The sequence below is a fragment of the Salvelinus namaycush genome, chromosome 3 (genome assembly GCF_016432855.1).
Source record: "Salvelinus namaycush isolate Seneca chromosome 3, SaNama_1.0, whole genome shotgun sequence".
Taxonomy (NCBI): Eukaryota; Metazoa; Chordata; class Actinopteri; order Salmoniformes; family Salmonidae; genus Salvelinus; species Salvelinus namaycush.
Genome location: NC_052309.1, coordinates 24,445,937 through 24,467,295, shown reverse-complemented (window position 1 = coordinate 24,467,295; position 21,359 = coordinate 24,445,937). Strand labels below are relative to the sequence as shown.

Sequence of the window (21,359 nt, the reverse complement as noted above, 5' to 3'; positions counted from 1 at the left end):
CAGACTCAAATACATAAAATCACAATAAGCTTTGTATTCATCAATCACTTGTTTTATAAAAAGGGAAATGGGGTATTACTGTCACAACATACACAATGCATGAGTTATAAAACCATAGTATAAAATCAGTTACTCAGTTCAAGTTCAACAAACTGTGGCTTAACAGCCTTCACAGTGGTATCTTTATCCACAGATCAGGCACCGTCTGCCAGAGGACGACAGAATAAGCTGTGTGTGTATCCGTGTTTGCACTTGCATAAAAATAAGCCTATCGGTTGATAATGTCTGCTTGTGTGCAAAAATATCATAGGTGTAGTGCAGTGGTCTTGTTTAGTCACAGTGTCGACTCCGGTTGTAGTCCTTGGTCTCAGTTTGCAGCACAGGAAACACATGTCAGAACTTATTGTCTGGATTGGGAGTGTGCAGAATTGATGGTTTTAGTGTCCCGTGTCCAGGTCCCTCATGTAGTCCTGTAATGCCTGCAACCGGGCATCGATCTCAGACAGGTCAGCCCCATCTATGGAGCCCTCTGGGTAAAAGACAAGCAGTACACAGCCAATGTTAAATTATTTGTTTCAGGAATGGTCTCACACAGAATGTTACCAGGGCTCATATTAAAAAGACATTAATTTATTTAGCTAAGTGACTCTGATTACACTTTAGATTGGAGAGTAGGGCATGGATTGGTTACCTTTGTCTGATCGTATCCTGCGTGTGGGAGTGCTGCAATGGGGCTTCCTGGTCAAATTTCCTCTGGGCTACAAAAAGAAATCACTGTCACTCGTTCACTCAAAAAGTCAAGGTCTATCACCAGCTGTAAATAAATAAAAAAAAACACAGCACTCACCATGGTTGGACCATTGTAGGTCTGCTTCCTTCCTCTGAAACGCATAACAAAATTAGAAACTGTGAGACACGCAGTAAAGCAACAGAACATCTCCCATTTTCTCAAACAAACCCAGTTAGAAATTTAATACCATATGATATAGATGCAAGTTACAGAATAATTTACCCGATTGTCAACTCATCCAACTCCACCAATGAATTCACAGAGGACTGTCTGCTCCTCCTACTCTCTATTGATAAACTTCTCCCTCTGCTCCCACTGCCTGCCCTGGTTAGCTGGGGATATGCCTCCCTGGACCGAGATCGGCCCCTCTCCAGAACAGGCGATGCTAGCATGTCCCTCCGGACCTTCCTCTGGCTGAGGGAGAGAGAGAACACAGGAGGCCAAGTTAAGTCGTGATTAGTCAAAGTATCACTCGGTATTGGTTTTTGTATTAGCATTAAGCTAAAATGGGTTGCCATTTGAAATCCTTGAATGTATTTCAGCAGATGAAAATCACTATAACAGTGTTCACATGCATGAAACACTGGTATAATTGGCACAAGCTTGCACTGCAGATAGTTATGACAGTTAAATGATTAGAGGGAGATATCTGACTTTTTGAGCTCCCCCTCTCTCAGTCGGCGCTGTCTGTCCTGGATATATGCAGTGGGGTCAAAGCGTGGTGCTCGCGAACCTGGAAATAGGAACGACAGCATTGACTGGGAGCTCCTAGTAAAAAACCAAGCAGAGAGTCAAGCTCTGACAGCTTTACTCAGACTTGGTGGTACATCAACTTTGATTGAATCCATTTCATTACCAAGCTTATACTAAGTCAAAAACAATGCAATGAAGCTAAATTACCTTTCATCTCCAAAGTCTAATAAAGAGAGAAAAAATGTAATACCTGTGGGAGAAGGTGAGGGTCTGGAAACATGCGAGCGGGGCCCTGAGGAGTCTGCCCTACGACCTTCTGACCTTCGACCCCTCTCTTCTGTCCTCTCCCTGGACCCTGAGTGAGCCCTGACCACAACACGTCCCAAACTGCGCTCCCGTGACAGTGAGCGCCTGATCTCCCCATCACCCCGTGAGGCACTGCGCCCAGAGAGGGCAGGGGTCAACCTACTAAAGACACACATAGTATACAACATTAGCCACAGGCAGAGAGTATCATAAGGAGTGAGTGAGTCAGTAAGTAAGTAGGAAAGTGAGTGAAAGAGACAAAAGAAAAAGGAAAGACATACATGCTTAGATTGACTAACCCTCGCCTAAGCAACGCCAGCTCATTGGTCAAACTCTTAACGCGAATCCGGAGAGCTCGCTCCGATGCTCTTAGCTCCTCCAACTAGGAGACAGGAAACGTCTGAATTACCAGCTTAACAGAGGAATCAGCACCAACAATGCTACTTATAATGGCACACAAATTAGTACTTCTAAGTCTTGACATGCACACAAGGCCTTGTTATGGTATGCAGGAATCTATCTTACTAGCTACATTATTTCCATCAACACAAAGCCAGTCATGCTGAATTATTTAAAGTTATAAAAGTTACAGACAACATGCTTACTTGAAATAGGATGCAAGCAAGGACCAACCTGCTCCAGTAGGAGGCGCTGCTCCTGGCCCCTCTTGGTGGCAGAGCGCTGACTCTTGGCCCTCTCTCTGAGGAGCTGGTCCTCTAAACTCCTGACCACCTCTCTGAGCCCCCGAGCCCCTCCTCCAGAAGTGGAGCCAACCCCCACTATCTGCAGACGCTCCAGAGCCTTGGTCAGGGCCTCCTTCTCTTCTCTCACCAAGGCGAGTCTGACAACAGACAGAGAGAAGTCAGGGCCCTTAACCTCTAGCTTGAGTTTGGCCAAGAGCCTAGAGAACAACAAAAGATTATAACTTACTCTGCCCGTAGCCGGCGTATCTCTGGCTCTGCTGGTTTGTGACCTGCATGGTTGGCAATGGCGTTTAGCTCAGTCTTCAGGGCTCTGATCTCCTTCTGCAGGGCAGCAGGGTCAGGCTTGCCATGGTAGGGCAGAGGCAGGGGGTAGTGGATCCTATAGGAAATAATGATGTATGTAAACCCTGGATTGCTGATGCTATGTATTGTCCAATCAGAGGCTTTGAAGCCACAGGTTGGTCATATTGGCACTCCCCAGAAGGAGCAGTCCTCCATAAAAATGAATGGAATTCTACAGTATTTAAAGTACATGTATTTAATTATAAATTTTTTAAAAATTGTTTAGCTCACATAATATAATTTAAAAGCATGCATTAAAGTGTCTGTAATAGAATGAACATGGCAAAATCAACTGTAGACAATAATTGCACTTTTTTTTTTTACAATGGCGGGGGGCTCCCCGCCGGTCATCTAGTGAAGTGGTTCCAAACCAGGGGGAACCACTGAAAATTGGAATGCAGAAGGTGAAATTTCAAATTTGTTTTCCTCTTGTCATGTCAGTCATTGCATACCTTAGAGAGCCATTTATAACTTGTCAGAAATGTCCAGATCACTAGCCCGTCAGCTGTTTTTTAGCTAAGTTTTTTAAGCCCATAGATTTTGCAGTCAAATATCAAATTAATACACATTAGACATGGCAAAATGTATAGCATTGCAAAAAAAAATGTTTTAAAACAGCATAATGGCCTCTGCACTCCATGACAAAATATGTAGAATTGCAGGCAATAAGCTTTAAACCTGCAAAATGTTCTCTCCGCCAACAAGAGGGCTGTGAACAGTGTGTCATGTACAGTTCTTGTGGATGGTGTATCAATATACCCAGTCACTACAAAGATACAGAAATCCTTCCTAACTCATTTGCCGGAGAGGAAGGAAACCGCTCAGGAATTTCCCCATGAGGCCGCTGGTGACTTTAAAACAGTTACAGAGTTGAATGGCTGTGACAGGAGAAAACTGATGGTGGATCAAAAACATTGTAGTTACTCCACAATACTAACCTAATTGACAGAGTGAAAAGAAGGAAGCCTGTACAGAATAAAAATATTCCAAAACATGCATCCTGTTTGCAATAAGGCACTAAAGTAAAACTGCAAAGAATGTCCTGAATACAAAGTGTTATGTTTGGAACAAATCCAACACATCACTGAGTACCACTCCCCAAAACTATTTTTAAGCGTGGTGGTGGCTGCATCATGTTATGGGTATGCTTGTCATCAGTAAGGACTAGGGAATCTTTTTGGATAAAAATAAATGGAAGCTAGGCCCTGGTAAAATCCTAGAGGAAAACATGATTCAGTCTGCTTTCCAATAGATACTGGGAGACAAATTCACCTTTCAGCAGGACAATAAACTGAAACACAAGGCCAAATATACACTGGAGTTACTTACCAAGACGACATTGAATGTTCCCGACTGGCCTAGTATTGTTTTGACTTCAAAATCGGCTTCAAAATCAACCAACTTGACAGAGCTTGCAAATATCGCACAATCCAGGTGTGCAAAGCTCTTAGAGACTTACTCAGAAAAACTCACAGCTGTAATCGCTGCCAATGGTGATTCTGACATGTATTGACTCAGGGGTGTGAATACTTATGTAAATTACATATTTCTGTATTTCATTTTCAATAAATTTGCTAACATTTTTCTAAAAACATGTTTTCACTTTCTCATTATGGAGTAGTGTGTGTAGATGGGTATATGGCTGTGGCGGTCACTAAATTTCATCAGCCGGTGATTGTCAAGCAAATAACTGTCGGTCTCACGATAATTGACCGTTAATTAACATAAACACATTTAGCATCTCTTGGCTTCCACACAAACCACTGATGCAGACCTTTGGAATTTCTACATTTTAAAAAGCCTAATAAATCCATATAATATAGCCTACACCTTCACAATAAATCCATTATTTATTTTAGACAAGTCTAAAGAAGCATGATATGAAGAAAATGTAGTCTATTTCAGAAGAACATACTCTGAGTTGTCCTTATGTTAGGTCCTGATTTGGCTATGCCAAATAGCTGTGGGCTACACTAGCTAATTTAGCAGACAAGATTTTCTTCGAATTTGCTTTGCATATTTTATAGCATGAAGAATACAATTGAACAAAGCTGAATAAAATAAAAAGGACATTTTCTCCAAACAATTTGAGGGAGTGCGCACATGCGCCTATTCTGTGTTGAGCAGTTAACAAAGAAATAGGTACTCCTATATGCTTAATTTAGAGTTATTAATGTAACTTTAGTTGTTCTACAAACATTGGGCTATACGTTTTAATTTTTAATACATTGTAAGGCTGCATGATGTGACTCTAATAATGATTTGAAAAAAGTCGCTTGAAAAGGCATGAGCTCTGCTTTGTTTTTTTGCGCAGGCTGTAAACACTAAATCAGCCACTCATTCACAATTTGACAAGCACTTGATAATGCCTAGAATTTCACGGCGGCATCCCCTTCGTGTGGCCGTAATGCACCCTAAACAAATCCATGCCTTTTGCAGCCAGTGGCCGTTGTGCCCTTCTCCCTGAGTGCTGCGCACTCCAAATCACCTATCACTCACATGGCTCTCCATCACGTGATCGGGTCTTTCTCACAGAATACAAGTGAAGACAGACACGTCGGGGACGCAACTGCAAGCGTCTTTATCCAATTCCAAGGTGCATATTGAAGATATTGGAAGAACTGTCCACATTTACTGTCGTCAGCCAACAAGATGAGTAGGCCTAACGAACAGCAAAATCACTAGCCTATGCATAGTCCCTTTACCCCTACCTACATGTCCAAATTACCTCGACTAACCCCCGCACATTGACTCGGTACCGGTACTACCTGTATATAGCCTTGTTATTGTTATTTTAATTTAATTTTACTTTACTTTATTTAGTCAATATTTTCTTAACTCTATTTCTTGAACTGCATTGTTGGTTAAGGGCTTGTAACTAAGCATTTCACGGTAAGGTCGTATTCGGCGCATGTAACAAATAACATTTGATTTGATGTCAAATCTACTATTCCCCAGAGTACAAAAGTTGGCATATTCTATTCTGTGCAAGATATAAATATTCCAAACATAATCTGGGACAATTGTGGGATGCGATAGATCCCAAATTAGTACAACCACTAGCATAAAAATAAAAAACATTTACGTAATATGGCTATCGCAACAGATCAGAATGTTTAGCTTAAAATGTTGATAAAGTATTAGGCTATGTCTTTACATTCTAGGCTCAACAATGCGCACATGGTAGTAGGCTAGAAGCGAGAATGTTCCATTAGCGGAAAACACCAGATTTTTATGTGAAAATTATCATCCCCAAACTTGAAACTCACATGCTGCTTATGTATGCCAGTTAGGCTCTACACCGCTTGTAAAGCAGATTAATGTGCTTAATTTTAAGAAGTTATTTGGTAACTTTCGATGTGATACAAACCTTATCAAAACATATAGGCCTACGGGCTAGGCTACATTAAGTGTGCGACTATGATTCGAAAAAGTTGCAAATTTCAGTTTCTGATGTTGGGCATCATTCATCATGATAATATAGAATTCACAAGTGATAGGATAATACTGTCCCCCATCAGACTATTATTGACTTAATATTACCTTTACTAAATAATATGTGTGACATTTGTTTTTATTTAGAATGGACCATTATCATGCAGCACTTAAATAGCAAATGGAGGCCGCTTTTCACGTGGTTCATTTTCATGCCAGCCAGGTAGGCTATACTCCTGTTGTAAATATAAGCAATGTGCTTAATATTAGGAAGGAAAGTTGAGAAATAAATATAGTAGGCCTAGCCTACAGAAAACTGATGGAATCCTGATGGGATTATTGCACAATTGCATAACCTATAGAAATATTGCGCAACATGAGCTCTCATGAAGTGTTTGACTAGATTTTCGATTACAATTCCATTGATGTCAGAGTGATTAGAGGGACAATAGAGTGCTGGGTCGGGATGCCTTGTACGAATCCGACAGCGAGTGGGTAATCTGCCTCTACTACCAGTCCTATTAGCCAACGTACAATCATTGGATAACAAAATGGACGAGCTACGATCACAAATATCCTACCAACGGGACATTAAAAACTGTAATATCTTTTGTTTCACAGAGTCGTGGCTGAACGACCACATGGATAACATACAGCTGGCTGGGTTTTCGGTCCATTGACAAGATAGAACAGCTGCCTCCGGTAAAACAAGGTCGGTGTATATTTGTAAACAACAGCTGGTGCACGAAATCTAATATCAACGAAGTCTCGAGGTTTTGCTCGTCTGAGGTAGAGTATCACATAATGGGCTCCCGAGTGGCGCAGCGGTCTAATGTAGCACTCACATCTGTAGCCATGAAGTGCTTTGAAAGGCTGGTCATGGCTCACATCAAAACCATTACCCCTAGACCCACTCCAATCTGCATACCACCCCAACAGATCCACAGATGACACTGCCCTTTCACACCTGGACAAAAGAAACACCTACGTGAGAATGCTATTCATTGATCACAGCTCAGCATTCAACACCACAGTGCCCTCAAAGCTCATCACTAAGCTAAGGACCCTGGGACTAAACACCTCCCTCTGCAACTGGATCCTAGACTTCCTGACGGGCTGTCCCCAGGTGCCACGCTGATCCTCAACACAGGGGCCCTTCAGGGGTGCGTGCTCAGTTCCCTCCTGTACTCCCTGTTCACCCATGACTGCATGGCCAGGAATGACTCCAACACATCATTAAGTTTTCCAACGACACACAGTGGTAGGACCGATCACAGACAACGATGAAACAGCCTATAGGGAGGAGGTCAGAGACCTGGCCGTGTGGTGCCAGAATAACAACCTCTCCCTCAACGTGATCAAGACAAAGGAGATAATTGTGGAATACAGGAAAATGAGGACCGAGCACACCCCCATTCTCATCGACGGGGCTGTAGTGGAGCAGGTTGAGAGCGTCAAGTTCCTTGGTATCCACCACCAACAAACTATCATGGTCCAAACACACCAAGACAATCGAGAAGAGGGCACAACAAAGCCTATTCCTCCTCAGGAGACTGAAAAGATTTGGCATGGGTCCTCAGATCCTCAAAGTTTTACAGCTGCACCATCCTGACTGGTTGCATCACTGCCCGGTATGGCAAAAGCTCGGCCTCCGACCGCAAGGCACTACAGAGGGTAGTGCGTACGGCCCAGTACCTCACTGGGGCCAAGCTTCATGCCATCCAGGACCTCTATACCAGGCAGTGTCAGAGGGAGACCCTAAAAATGGTCATAGACTGTTCTCTCTGTTACCGCACAGAAAGCGGTACCCGGAGCGCCAAGTCTAGGTCCAAAAGGCTTCTTAACAGCTTCTAACCCCAAGCTATAAGACTCCTGAACAGCTAATCAAATGTCTATGCGGACTATTTGCATTGCCCCCCTCTTTTACACTGCTGCTACACTCTGTTTATTATCTATGCATAGTCACATTACCTCTACCTACATGTACATATTACCCCGACTAACCTGTGCCCCCACACTGACTCTGTACCAGTACCCCCTGTACATAGCCTCACTACTGTTATTTTACTGCTGCTCTTTAATTATTTTTTATTTTTCAACCAAAAATATATAAATAAATATATTTATTTTTTTACTTTTTTACTTAATACTTATTTTTCTTAAAACTGCATTGTTGGTAAGGCCTTGTAATTAAGCATTTCCCTGTAAGTTCTACACCTGTTGTAACACAACAAAATGTGGAATAAGTCAAGAGGTATGAATACATTCTGAAGGCACTATATAAATCATTGATAAGGAAAGGTTAACTTGGCAAGTTTGCAGTTGTAAGATTCAAGTAGAGTTTGATAGTGAAGTTTAAGATAGTGATCGCTAAAAGATAAACAAACCTGTCAAATTCAACAGTGTAGATAAGGATGAGGTATCTTTTGGCACTGAGGTTAGGAGATTGCTGTTGGGCACGAGGACGACCAACAACCCCAGCTTTCCGGTTCCGCAGGAGCTCCAGGTCAGCATAGGTCAAGAGGTCAAGGGTAACAGACTCACTAGACTGAAGAAAAATAATGCATTATAATCACAACACTTTTAAATCATACATGTTTTAGCTTCCTTTAATGCTTCACAGACTCACATTACTAACAGCAGATTCCAACATGCTGCAGAAGATGGGAAATTGCTTGAAGTTGCCTGTTTTGCGAGTGAGGTCTTCGATGTCTGGAACACAATGAAAACATGATAAGACCATAAATAGTCATGTCTACAATGTCCATATAAATTAATTGTAATTTAACAACGCTTCACTTACAGGCTGGATCAAACTCTCCCCTCCACTGGTCAGCTGTCATTGCATCAGATATCTCGACTATTAGCAATCCTTCTTCTAGTTCTATCTTCACAGCAAACCCTACTCCTCGGAAAGTAATGTCCTCCTGTACCACTGAGCCCACCTCCATCTCTCTGCTTTGGTCGCAACGTCTACAGACCTACAAGACCGAGACAGACCATCAATCGATTCACAGCATCTCACACATGCCCACTACTGGGCATCAATGTTGACAAACTAAATGTAGGCCTAGTATTGAGTAACTAGCCAATGAAAATGTGATTAAGAATCTTTGCTGGAACGTAATATAGCTAATATATGCCAAGTTAAATAAAGGTTAAATAAAATAAATAACGTTAGTTAAGCTGGAGAGAACTTAACTAGCCAACAACATCTGGTTTGCTAGCTAAAGAACGATAACTACACCAGCTAGCGATCAGGCTTGCAAATGAACTGCTGTTTTCTGCTAACTATAATACTGCATGATAACTTAATTACACTGCTATCTAGCAAGTAACTAAACTAGTGGGCAAGTGTGCTTGCTCGGTTTGTGTTGGTAAATAACAGCTAAGTTAGCTAGCTACCTAAAGTTAGCCAGCTTGCTAGCTAGCTAATATATGCTTGGTTAGCTACATACCCGTAGTGATGTGCTCGAACACAGATTCCAAATTGCTACACCTTGGATAGCATTGTTTTTCTCAAAATAAAATACAAATACCTAATGAAGTCAGATAATGTCTTTGGCATTAAAGAGTACACCCCTCTTTGATACCTGACAGTTTGGAAGCCGCCGCCACTGTTGAATGTAGCGGTTCATTAACCGGGAATGCATAACTACCGCCCCCTACACAATGTAATGTAAATCTATTGATCTAAAATACGATACAAGGAACTCTGATTGGGTGGAGCTACCGTCAATCATATGTAAACGCTGTGAGGATCTCGCGGGTGCTCAAGCATCAGCTCGGAGGCCCTCTAGTGAAAGTGATGCTGAGCCCCATGATAAGCAACACGGCTTTGTAAATATAAATCCTCAACGAGCTAAATACTGTTGTAGCTGTTCTACCAGAACAGAACATAGTAAGCTGGTGGGCACTTGGTCAGTAGGAATTATTTAATTGCAACAACACACATGTATGCAGACAAGCACAGTCACACACACACAAACCCTGCCCCTGTTGCCTAGGGATGTGTACACCATGGCCCTGGCCCCCCATCACCCCTGGTTGATCCGCAAAGTGGCTGAGCTGGTGTATGCAGTACAGCCTGACAGAAGAGTGTTCCTGGATTTAGTGTGTTTGTGTGAGCAAGGAGGAAGAGGAGGCAGGACGGTGCTAAACATTGTAATACACTCTATGAGAGAGGTACACACACGCACACAGGCCATACTGGAACAATGCGACATGTTGGAGCTGCCATAAACAGACAAACACACACACACACACACACACCATTTTCTGTAGTTTCAAAACTCCTGCCTCTCTAATACAAGCACAAACTAGAACAAGTCCATCAGAGTAGGATTGTATTTGGATCACCAGGCAGGCACTATGCTATGTCCTTCTACTATAGCGTCTGGTACAAAATTACCCTCCTCGTCAGAGTCCATATCTCATTCACTCAGCCCCTCTATCTTGGGTTTTGGCACAATTGCTTTAAGACTACTGCTAAACACAGATTGAGCTCTCTCTAGAATTCTAAGTTATTTCCCCAAATCATATGATGTTGAAAATAAGGTGTCTTATCTAATCTAATAAGTGTCTCCAGTGAGACTTCATCTCTGAAGACAGTGTGTAGTACTGTAGGCCATACAATGTTTTCAGAATGTTATCTCAACTTGTCCTTTTTGTGTGTTATTGCGCATTCTATTTCAGAGTTGTTGGCAATTTTTTATGTATGCTACAGTACATAATATGTTGCCATGAAAAGTAAAGGTTTCCTCTATATTCCATTTGTATTTATCCTAGATCTCTCAAATACATGATGTTACAGGTTCCATACAATTGTTTTTCCAATAAACTGAAATAATAAGTTTTCAGGGCCCCCATTTACAGTGTTCATTCAATATTGACAATGCTAAACCAAATGCAAACTGATAAAGAAACAGCTTAAACTTCTGATTAGTGAACTACTGCTTTAACATTCAGAACAGTCTGATGCTCTTGTGGTTGGTGAAATATCCCACCCCCACACTCAAGCAGTATACATTTTTTATTGAACCTTTATTTAACTAGGCAAGTCAGTTAAGAACAAATTCTTATTTACAATGACAGCCTACCCCGGCCAAACCCTCCCCTAACACGGACGATGCTGGGAAAATTGTGTGCTGCGCTATGAGACTCCCAATCATGGGCAGTTGTGATACAGCCTGGGATCGAACCAGGGTCTGTAGTGACACCTCTATCACTGAGATGCAGTGCCTTAGACTGCTGAGCCACTCGGGAGCCTCAAATGTATTTCAGTACTCTCTATTGAAATACATTTAACCAAGTGAGTTACACTGAATTTGACAGAGTCTTTTTGTGAAATAAGACATCTAAGATGACAATGGAAATTTAATGCAATAGTATTTATTTAATGATTTAAGTCACTTATTGTAACAATAGCTTCCTTTTAGATGAACGTACGAAGGTGTTGCAAAGGCCTTTGTTGATGGCCGAGAACATCCTGACAAAGATGGAGGGTTTTTGTTCCTTCTTCTCGGGGTGAGAGGTGGAGGGAAGACTTTCCTCAGGGGTAGCCGTAACAGCTTCGGCACTATGTGGGGTGCTAGAGACAACCGAGAAAGTTGGCATGAATTTCAGTGTATAAGCCTACATAAATTTGTACTCATGTTGCTAATGTTGTGGGACTGGGAAATACAGTTTGTGATAAAATAATGAATAGCAGTTGGACTTAATGCAATGCTCATCCTGATCTGGAAACCTACCTCTGGTCCTGTGCTTCATTTGTGGACCGGACCTCCTTTTTGTTGAAGCACTGTTTCCAAATAAAGTCTGTCTTAATGATTGTAATTCTTAAATCGCCATAATTTACACAACAGCAATTAACAGGGTTACTAATTAAAGACAAGACAAGTAATACCAATAACAGGTTTTCATGTTTTGTTGTAAGATACCCATATAAACACCAAATACAAAAAACAATAGTCAACAATAACATTTAAACTAGGACCATTTCTGGTGTACCTTGAGGTTGATTTTGAACTTGGCGATCTTTGGCAAGAATCTGAACCTCCCTTTGGCTTGTTTGACAACCTGAAGAGCACTGAAGAGACTCCGGATTTGCTCCTCAGATCCAGTGGCTATGACAGATGCCTCTATCATGGATGTTGTCATTCACTGTTGGACTAGAAGCCACAGACACATAGTCTATCACTTGGTGACATGTTGCCCTTGTGAACAGGTTCATGGTATCACGTCTGTTGATGTCTGTGCCCAATGGGGAAGCAGCAATCGCTTCACTGACTCCTCAGTGAACAAGTAGATGAGTTCGGAGAAGAAGGGCTTCCTAGCTTGGTTATCTCTCCTTGCACAGTTAAAAGGGAAGTTCACCCAAAAACATTTCTGGGCCCTTTATAAAAATTGCCTGGCCGTTTATCAGTAGACCAGAAATTGTTTGAGTATTTAGATTTCTGTATTTTACTGTGAGGGCAGAGTGGGAACAGAAAATTATTGTTTACATCTTCACCTTCAACCACGCCCACCTCGGAAGTTCCGACCTAGGTCTCAACTCGTGGCGCGCATTAATCTACTTCCTGGATTTCAATACAAAAATAACAAAATACATTGGTTAAAATTTGCCTACTGAAATGAGATCTGAAAATTGTGCCGAGAAAGTCATTACAAGCACTATTGCGGTCATGGGAGGCCAGATCGGTGTGTTTGGGAGGTATTTATGATGGACTTTGACGTTGCATGGGGTTTCTATGGGGAAGGCGGGGGTATGATAATTTTATTACCTACATCTAAATACTCAAGTAATGAACCTAAAAACTGTCTGGGGTACTGACAAACGGCCAGGCAAGTGTTATAAAGGGCCCAGAAGTGTTTTTGGGTGAACTTCCCCTTTAAGCAGAATTGTGTCAGAGACGCACTTACCGTCTACTACCAATGTGATTAGTGGGATGCTACTCTGCTCCCGAATGAGGCTCTCAAGTTGATCCACAAGGTTATGGCACAATGAATGAATCTTCTCCCTTGAGATAAGTTCTTCCATCCGTGTTAGATCAGTCTAGAGAAGCAATTTGCTGCAACACTTCAGGATCAAGATTTTCAATGATGATACTCACAACATCATTCATGTTTTCACTCAATGAGGCCTTCGACGTAATATCATCCCTTGCATCAATACATGTGCTTCTAAGTGTGAGTGTTTTCACATTACTGAGACCTTGAGGCTTTTGCTGCAGTACATAAATAAAGAAGATAAAGGCCTTTGAAGCCACTACTCCTCCTTATTGCCCTCACTGAAAGATTCTGCACAGATTATTATAGCAATTGTGAAGCAATCTCCTGTGACCTTTGGATGCTCTTGAACATGCACACTATCTATGACTATGTGTAACCGATGTGAAATGGCTAGCTAGGTAGCGGTGGTGCGCGCTAGCAGCCTTTCAGTCGGTGACGTCACTTGCTCTGAAACCTTGAAGTAGTGGTTCCCCTTGCTCTGCAAGGGCCGCGGCCTTTGTGGAGCGATGGGTAACGACGCTTCGTGGGTAACTGTTGTTGATGTGTGCAGAGGGTCCCTGGTTCGCGAGGGGACGCCCGTAAAGTTAAACTGTTACATTGATGCTGTTGACTCGGATCACTGGTTGCTGCGGAAAAGGAGGAGGTCGAAAGGGGGGTGAATGTAACCGATGTGAAATGGCTAGCTAGGTAGCGGTGGTGCGCACTAGCAGCCTTTCAGTCGGTGATGTCACTTGCTCTGAAACCTTGAAGTAGTGGTTCCCTTTGGCCGCGGCCTTTGTGGAGCAATGGGTAACGATGCTTTGTGGGTGACTGTTGTTGATGTGTGCAGAGGGTCCCTGGTTCGCGCGAGGGGACGGACGTAAAGTTAAACTGTTACATATGTATAAAGACATTTATAGTTACAGTAACCTCAAAGGATGGATGTGGTTTAATAAATACTGTTACAGTAACCTCAAAAGGTGGCCATGGATGTGGTACTCATTTTAAGGTTGAATAAATACTGTTACAGTAGTTTGTAAGATGGAGACGTGAATCCGACATAGCAATTATTCATTTGTAGACAAACTGAAATTAAAGCCAGACTCAGTCAGATGTAACTATCCTAGCAGAAGATACATCTCCTTCAAATGTTGATATTTGGTTGCGTTGACAACCAAACACAATTCAATTTCCAGTTTGTCTACAAATTAATAATTTATATGGTGTATTCACGTCTCCATCTAAACTAAAAATCCAAGTTAAAAAATAGAACTAAATCAAGTCAAATCCAGCTCTTCAAATCAAGTTTGATTTGATTGTCCTATTCTTTAACTTTGACTTTTCGTTGAGATGGAAACATTAATCCAACACATGAATTATTAATTTGAAGATTAAATTTGAAATCAACCAAAGCTTCAAACCCTAGGCCTATATTGAAACCATAGCTGTTGATGACTTCATAAATGCTATATAGGCCTAAATAGTATAATTGATAATATATGAATACATTGGTTACATTTCATTTGCTCTATTAAACCTGCCTTTTGGAATGACTTTGATAACAACAGTGAATCAATTTAGTAATTAAGTGGAGATCTCTTAATAATCATTCTCATGATAGCACATTGGTAGTAGTGAGAGACAAATATCAAAGCTAAGCTGGGCTTCATTAAAACACGGGATGGGACGTCAAAGGGATAGCTGTATATACAGTATATTTACTTACCAGTAGGAGGTGCTGCCCAGTTTATTGTTTTCTTTTCTGATAGTGGATATAAGGTTGTTTCAAAGGTAAAAATGCAACATATTGGTCTAAATTGAAAATTGGTTACCATGATGACATAATCCTGTGGTTGAAATTTCACCCTCAAGACAACAGTTTATGTTGATTACTTTTTGCAAATCCAATCTAGTTTCAAAATAGATTCCACGTCACAATACGTTGACAAATCACATTGAAACAATGTTGATTCACAAGTTTGTGCCCAGTGGGATCTTTGCTTTGTATTCTCAGAAATCTCACATGTTGTGTAATGTGTGAAAAGGTTAACCTGAATTGGGTATGTATACAGTGAAAGTATTATTTTGGTCAGGCACACAGTTCAGGTGTGGTTGGTAAACATACTTTCTAGAATAAGAACGTGGAGTGGGTGTGCGGGAGCTGTAATAATGTCTGCCACCGACGCTGTGGTAACTGTGTTCGTGGATCAACTCCAGCCTATGTTCAATGTCAATGGCAGAGGGGTGGGGAGTCTTGACCTGTTGAGTGCACAGAAACTTTCCACTGCCAGGCATCTTGGGTAGACCTTCTTTATTAAACCTCACCATGCGTTCCTGGATGCTTGCAATGGTGGAGCACTCTGATCCAGTCAGTGAGGGAGAGGTGCTAGCTTCTCTAGCGGCATCAAGCTCTAGTATGTGTGCAAGGGCCGGGATGAGGATCTCTATCCGTTATGTAGGAAACCGCTTTCATTATCTTCCCGCACATTTTGGCAAGGTGTACTTTGGTCGTCTGTTTCAATATAAAAAAAGAGCATGATATTTATTTTTGAGAGGCTGTGGTGTTAGTGCTTAGTAGTCAATATGATAAACTTTATGTCCAACTTTCTATTAAATAATCATACATCAAATGTATAGATTAATTTATGTCACATGCCCTCTTGAATAACCTTCTACTTTCTGATAAAAACACAAATTAACATTTTCAGTTGTTTTGTAGTGGATCAGGCAGGTTTGTTGTATATACAGTTGAAGTCAGAAGTTTACATACACTTAGGTTGGAGTCATTAAAACTCGTTTTTCAACCACTCCACAAATGTCAATTTCAATTGATTACAGACAGATGATTTCACTTATAATTCACTGTATCACAATTCCAGTGGGTCAGAAGTTTACATACACTAAGTTGACTGTGCCTTTAAACAGCTTGGAAAATTCCAGAAAATAGGCTAATTTACATAATTTGAGTCAATTGAAGGTGTACCTGTGGATGTATTTCAAGGCCTACCTTCAAACTCAATGCCTCTTTGCTTGACATCACAGGAAATCAAAAGAAATCAGCCAAGACCTCAGAAAAAAATTGTAGACCTCCACAAGTCTGGTTCACCCTTGGGAGCAATTTCCAAACGCCTGAAGGTACCACATTCATCTGTACAAACAATAGTACGCAAGTATAAACACCATGGGACCACGCAGCCGTCATACCGCTCAGGAAGGAGACGCTTTCAGTCTCCTAGAGATGAATGTACTTTGGCGCGAAAAGTGCAAATCAATTCCAGAACAGCAGCAAAGGACCTTGTGCAGATGCTGGAGGAAACAGGTACAAAAGTATCTATATCCACAGTAAAACGACATAACCTGAAAGGCCGCTCAAGAAGGAAGAAGCCACTGCTCCAAAACCGCCATAAAAAAGCCAGACTACGGTTTGCAACTGCACATGGGGGCAAAGATCGTACTTTTTGGAGAAATGTCCTCTGGTCTGATGAAACAAAAATAGATCTGTTTGGTCATAATGACCATCGTTATGTTTGTAGGAAAAAGGGGGAGGCTTGCAAGCCGAAGAACACCATCCCAACCGAGAAGCACGGAGGTTGCAGCATCATGTTGTGGGGGTGATTTGCTGCAGGAGGGACTGGTGCACTTCACAAAATAGATGGCATCATGAGGGAGGAAAATTATGTGGATATTTTGAAGCAACATCTCAAGTCATCAGTCAGGAAGTTAAAGCTTGGTCGCAAATGGGTCTTCCAAATGGACAATGACCCCAAACATACTTCCAAAGTTGTGGCAAAATGGCTTAAGGACAACAAAGTCAAAGTATTGGAGTGGCCATCACAAAGCCCTGACGTCAATCCTATAGAACATGTGTGGGCAGAACTGAAAAAGCATGTGCGAGCAAGGAGGCCTAGAAACCTGATTCAGTTACACCAGCTCTGTCAGGAGGAATGGGCCAAAATTCACCCAATTTATTGTGGGGCGCTTGTGGAAGGCTACCCGAAACGTTTGACCCAAGTTAAACAATGTAAAGGCAATGCTACCAAATACTAATTGAGTGTATGTAAACTTCTGACCCACTGGGAATGTGATGAAAGAAATAAAAGCTGAAATAAATCATTATCTCTACTATTATTCTGACATTTCAAATTCTTAAAATAAACTGGTGATCAAATCTGACCTAAAACAGGCAATTTGTACTAGGATTAAATGTCAGGAATTGTGAAAAACTGAGTTTAAATGTATTTGGCTAAGGTGTATGTAAACGTTCGATTTCAACTGTAGATTGCGCGCTACTGAAAGATTTTCAGCATACCTATCAGTGACATTCCTCATTGATCAGGATTGGGAAGCAGATGTCCTCTTCCACTCTGTTTTGGTATTTATCTGGAGACTGAGCTCTGGACGAACAGAATGCCACAGAGAGACCTGAAGAACTAAATAAATGAGTTTTTATGAATCTGCACAACAAAAAGCACGCTAACCAAACAGTAGCCCACCGTACTGGGAAAATCAATGTTTTAATATAGAAAAATCTTGAACCTTCTTCAGTGCCATGGTCGGCAGAGACCTTCTTGGCACTCGATTTCAGTTTGGCGTTCAAGAAAACCGATTTCAAATCCCATGTTATTATGTGTAACATCAAGCGGAAGCAACCAATAATTTTGCCAACATAGACAGATTAATTCAAACCTAGCAAAGAACACAAATGACCAGAGGACGAATCTTACCTTTCTCTCTTTCTTCAGCTGAGCAACTGGCTCTTCATCCTTTTCCTCCTTCTCTATCCCTTTCTCCTAATGACTATCTTCCAAGTCCTATACAGTGTTCATCACAATGAAAGTAATCAGCTTTATAATCTATATATAACTATGGATAACATTGATAAATGCCATAATAATAATATTTTGGTGGGTGCTTATATTTGTCATATTTCACATGCACAAGTGTGTATTAATATGCATGTGTGAATTGGAAATGTGTTTTATGCATATCCCAACTCTCTCTGAGACACCCTTAGAGTGGGGTCACGGCCAGGGTCTGCTATTTTCAACAGCAACCCTAGAGCAGTTGCTTAAGGGCACATCAACAGATTTTTCATCTTGTCGAATCGGGTATTCGCACCAGAAACCCTTCCGTTTTTTTCTGTGTTTGAGGAAGGGGAAGAGTGGACCTGAAGGTCGCTAGTTTGAATCCAGCCTCGGCTATAAATAACATTTCTAAACAACCGCTAGTCTCCAAAAGTGTTATTTTTCACATTTGTGAATTAAAGATCACATTAGTTCATGGAAAGATTAAGATAGCATAATCATAACATATAAAAAAGTTATTCTAATGAGGTTGGTTTATTACTGTACTATACTCCCGTTACTTTGTTTATGCAATTAGTATCTTAAATTAGTTATCTTTTGAGGTTTCTTGTGGACTGCATATTACCTGATCTAACTTTAAATACATCACATCCCACTGAGCACAGACGTCAATTCAACATCTATTCCACGTTGGTTCAACGTAATTTGATTGAAACGACATAGAAACAACATTGATTCAACCAATGTGTGCCCAGTGGGATGTATGACAATTTACTCTGAGAGCCACATATGTCATTAAAAGTGAACAATGATTGACCTACAATCAAAAGTCATTCAAAGAATTTGTTGAAATATAGAAACATGTTTATTAATGACAAATCAAATCAAATTTTATTTGTCACATACACATGGTTAGCAGATGTTAATGCGAGTGTAGCACAATGCTTGTGCTTCTAGCTCCGACCATGCAGTAATATCTGACAAGTAATCTAACCTAACAATTTCACAACAACTACCTTATACACACAAGTGTAAAGAAATTAATAATATGTACATAAAAATATATGAATGAGCAATGGCCAAACGGCATAGGCAAGATGCAGTAGATGGTAAACAGTATATACATATGAGATGAGTAATGTAGGGTATGTAAACATTATATAAAGTGTCATTGTTTAAAGTAGCTAGTGATACATTTATTACATTAATTTTTTCATTATTAAAGTGGCTTGAGATGAGTCAGTATGTTGGCAGCAGCCACTCAATGTTAGTGATGGCTGTTTAACAGTCTGATGGCCTTGAGATAGCTGTTTTTCAGTCTCTCGGTCCCCACTTTGATGCACCTGTACTGACCTCGCCTTCTGGATGATAGCAGGGTGAACAGGCAGTGGCTTGGGTGGTTGTTGTCCTTGATGATCTTTTTGGCCTTCCTGTGACATTGGGTGGTGTAGGTGTCCTGGAGGGCAGGTAGTCTGCCCCCGGTGATGCATTGTGCAGACCTCACTACCCTCTGGAGAGCCTTACGGTTGTGGGCGGAGCAGGTGCCGTACCAGGCAGCTGACAGGATACAGCCCGACAAAATGCTCTCGATTGTGCATCTGTAAAAGTTTGTGAGTGTTTTTGGTGACAAGCCGAATTTCTTCAGCATCCTGAGGTTGAAGAGGCGCTGCTGCGCCTTCTTCACCACGCTGTCTGTGTGGGTGGACCATTTCAGTTTGTCCGTGATGTGTACGCCGAGGAACTTAAAACTTTCCACCTTCTCCACTACTGTCCCGTCGATGTGGATAGGGGGCTGCTCCCTCTGCTGTTTCCTGAAGTCCACGATCATCTCCTTTGTTTTGTTGCCATTGAGTGTGAGGTTATTTTCCTGACACCACACTCCGAGGGCCCTCACCTCCTCCCTGTAGGCCGTCTCGTCGTTGTTGGTAATCAAGCCTACCACTGTAGTGTCGTCTGCAAACTTGATGATTGAGTTGGAGGCGTGCATGGCCACGCAGTCATGGGTGAACAGGGAGTACAGGAGAGGGCTGAGAACGCACCCTTGTGGGGCCCTAGTGTTGAGGATCAGCGGGGTGGAGATGTTGTTTCCTACCCTCACCACCTGGGGGCGGCCCGTCAGGAAGTCCAGTACCCAGTTGCACAGGGCGGGGTCGAGACCCAGGGTCTCGAGCTTAATGACAAGTTTGGAGGGTAGTATGGTGTTAAATGCTGAGCTGTAGTCAATGAACAGCATTCTTACATAGGTATTCCTCTTGTCCAGATGGGTTAGGGTAGTGTGCAGTGTGATTGCGTCGTCTGTGGACCTATTGGGACGGTAAGCAAATTGGAGTGGGTCTAGGGTGTCAGGTAGGGTGGAGATGATATGGTCCTTGACTAGACTCTCAAAGCACTTCATGATGACGGAAGTGATGCTACGGGGCGATAGTCATTTAGCTCAGTTACCTTCGCTTTCTTGGGAACAGGAACAATGGTGGCCCTCTTGAAGCATGTGGGAACAGCAGACTGGGATGAGGATTGATTGAATATGTCCGTAAACACACCAGCCAGCTGGTCTGCGCATGCTCTGAGGACGCGGCTGGTGATGCCGTCTGGCCCGTCCCCCTTGCGAGGATTAACACGTTTAAATGTTTTACTCACGTTGACTGCAGTGAAGGAGAGCCTGCAGGTTTTGGTAGCGGGCCGTGTCAGTGGCACTGTATTGTCCTCAAAGCGAGCAAAGAAGTCATTTAGTCTGTCTGGGAGCAAGACATCGTTGTCCTCGGCGGGGCTGGTTTTCCTTTGTAAGTCCGTGATTGACTGTAGATCCTGCCACATACCTCTCGTGTCTGAGCCGTTGAATTGCGACTCTACTTTGTCTCTATACTGACGCTTAGCTTGTTTGATTGCCTTGCGGAGGGAATAGCTACACTGTTTGTATTCGGTCATGTTTCCGGTCACCTTGCCCTGATTAAAAGCAGTGGTTCGCACTTTCAGTTTTGTGCGAATGCTGCCATCAATCCACGGTTTCTGGTTGGGGAATGTTTTAATAGACGCTTTGGGTACACCATCACCGATGCACTTGTTAATAAACTCACTCACCAAATCGGCATTTTCATCAATGTTATTGTCCGACGCTATGCAGAACATATTCCAGTCCACGTGATCGAAGCAATCTTGAAGCGTGGAATCCGATTGGTCGGACCAGCGTTGAACAGACCTGAGCACGGACGCTTCCTGTTTTAGTTTCTGTCTATAAGGCTGGGAGCAACAAAATGTAGTCGCGGTCAGATTTTCCGAAAGGAGGGCGGGGGAGGG

The 21,359-nt window shown here is 42.0% G+C and overlaps 1 protein-coding gene across 1 annotated transcript; it reads right to left on the bottom strand.

Moving 5' to 3' along the window:
- Window positions 1–62: 62 nt before the first annotated feature.
- LOC120044282 (centrosomal protein CCDC61-like) lies at window positions 63–9,860 on the bottom strand. Its single transcript, XM_038988888.1, has 13 exons — window positions 9,729–9,860; window positions 9,074–9,251; window positions 8,900–8,982; window positions 8,658–8,818; window positions 2,720–2,872; window positions 2,423–2,630; window positions 2,089–2,171; window positions 1,734–1,951; window positions 1,445–1,523; window positions 1,013–1,204; window positions 848–881; window positions 692–758; window positions 63–529 (listed from the first exon to the last, which is right to left on the bottom strand). Exons 2-13 carry the CDS (start codon window positions 9,219–9,221, stop codon window positions 438–440), a joined length of 1,518 nt encoding a protein of 505 aa, XP_038844816.1. The 5' UTR covers window positions 9,222–9,251; window positions 9,729–9,860; the 3' UTR covers window positions 63–437.
- Between the last annotated feature and the right edge of the window lie 11,499 nt (window positions 9,861–21,359).

What these genes read in the sequence shown, in the direction of transcription:
- LOC120044282 (XM_038988888.1), bottom strand. Translation starts at nt 9,221, where the DNA reads ATGGAGGTGGGCTCAGTGGTACAGGAGGACATTACTTTCCGAGGAGTA. An exon ending in ATACGCCGGCTACGGGCAGA is followed by an intron (nt 2,631 to 2,719) that starts GTAAGTTATAAT and finishes GTCTGTTGTCAG; the next exon opens with ACTCGCCTTGGTGAGAGAAG. An exon ending in CAGGATACGATCAGACAAAG is followed by an intron (nt 530 to 691) that starts GTAACCAATCCA and finishes TCTTTTACCCAG; the next exon opens with AGGGCTCCATAGATGGGGCT.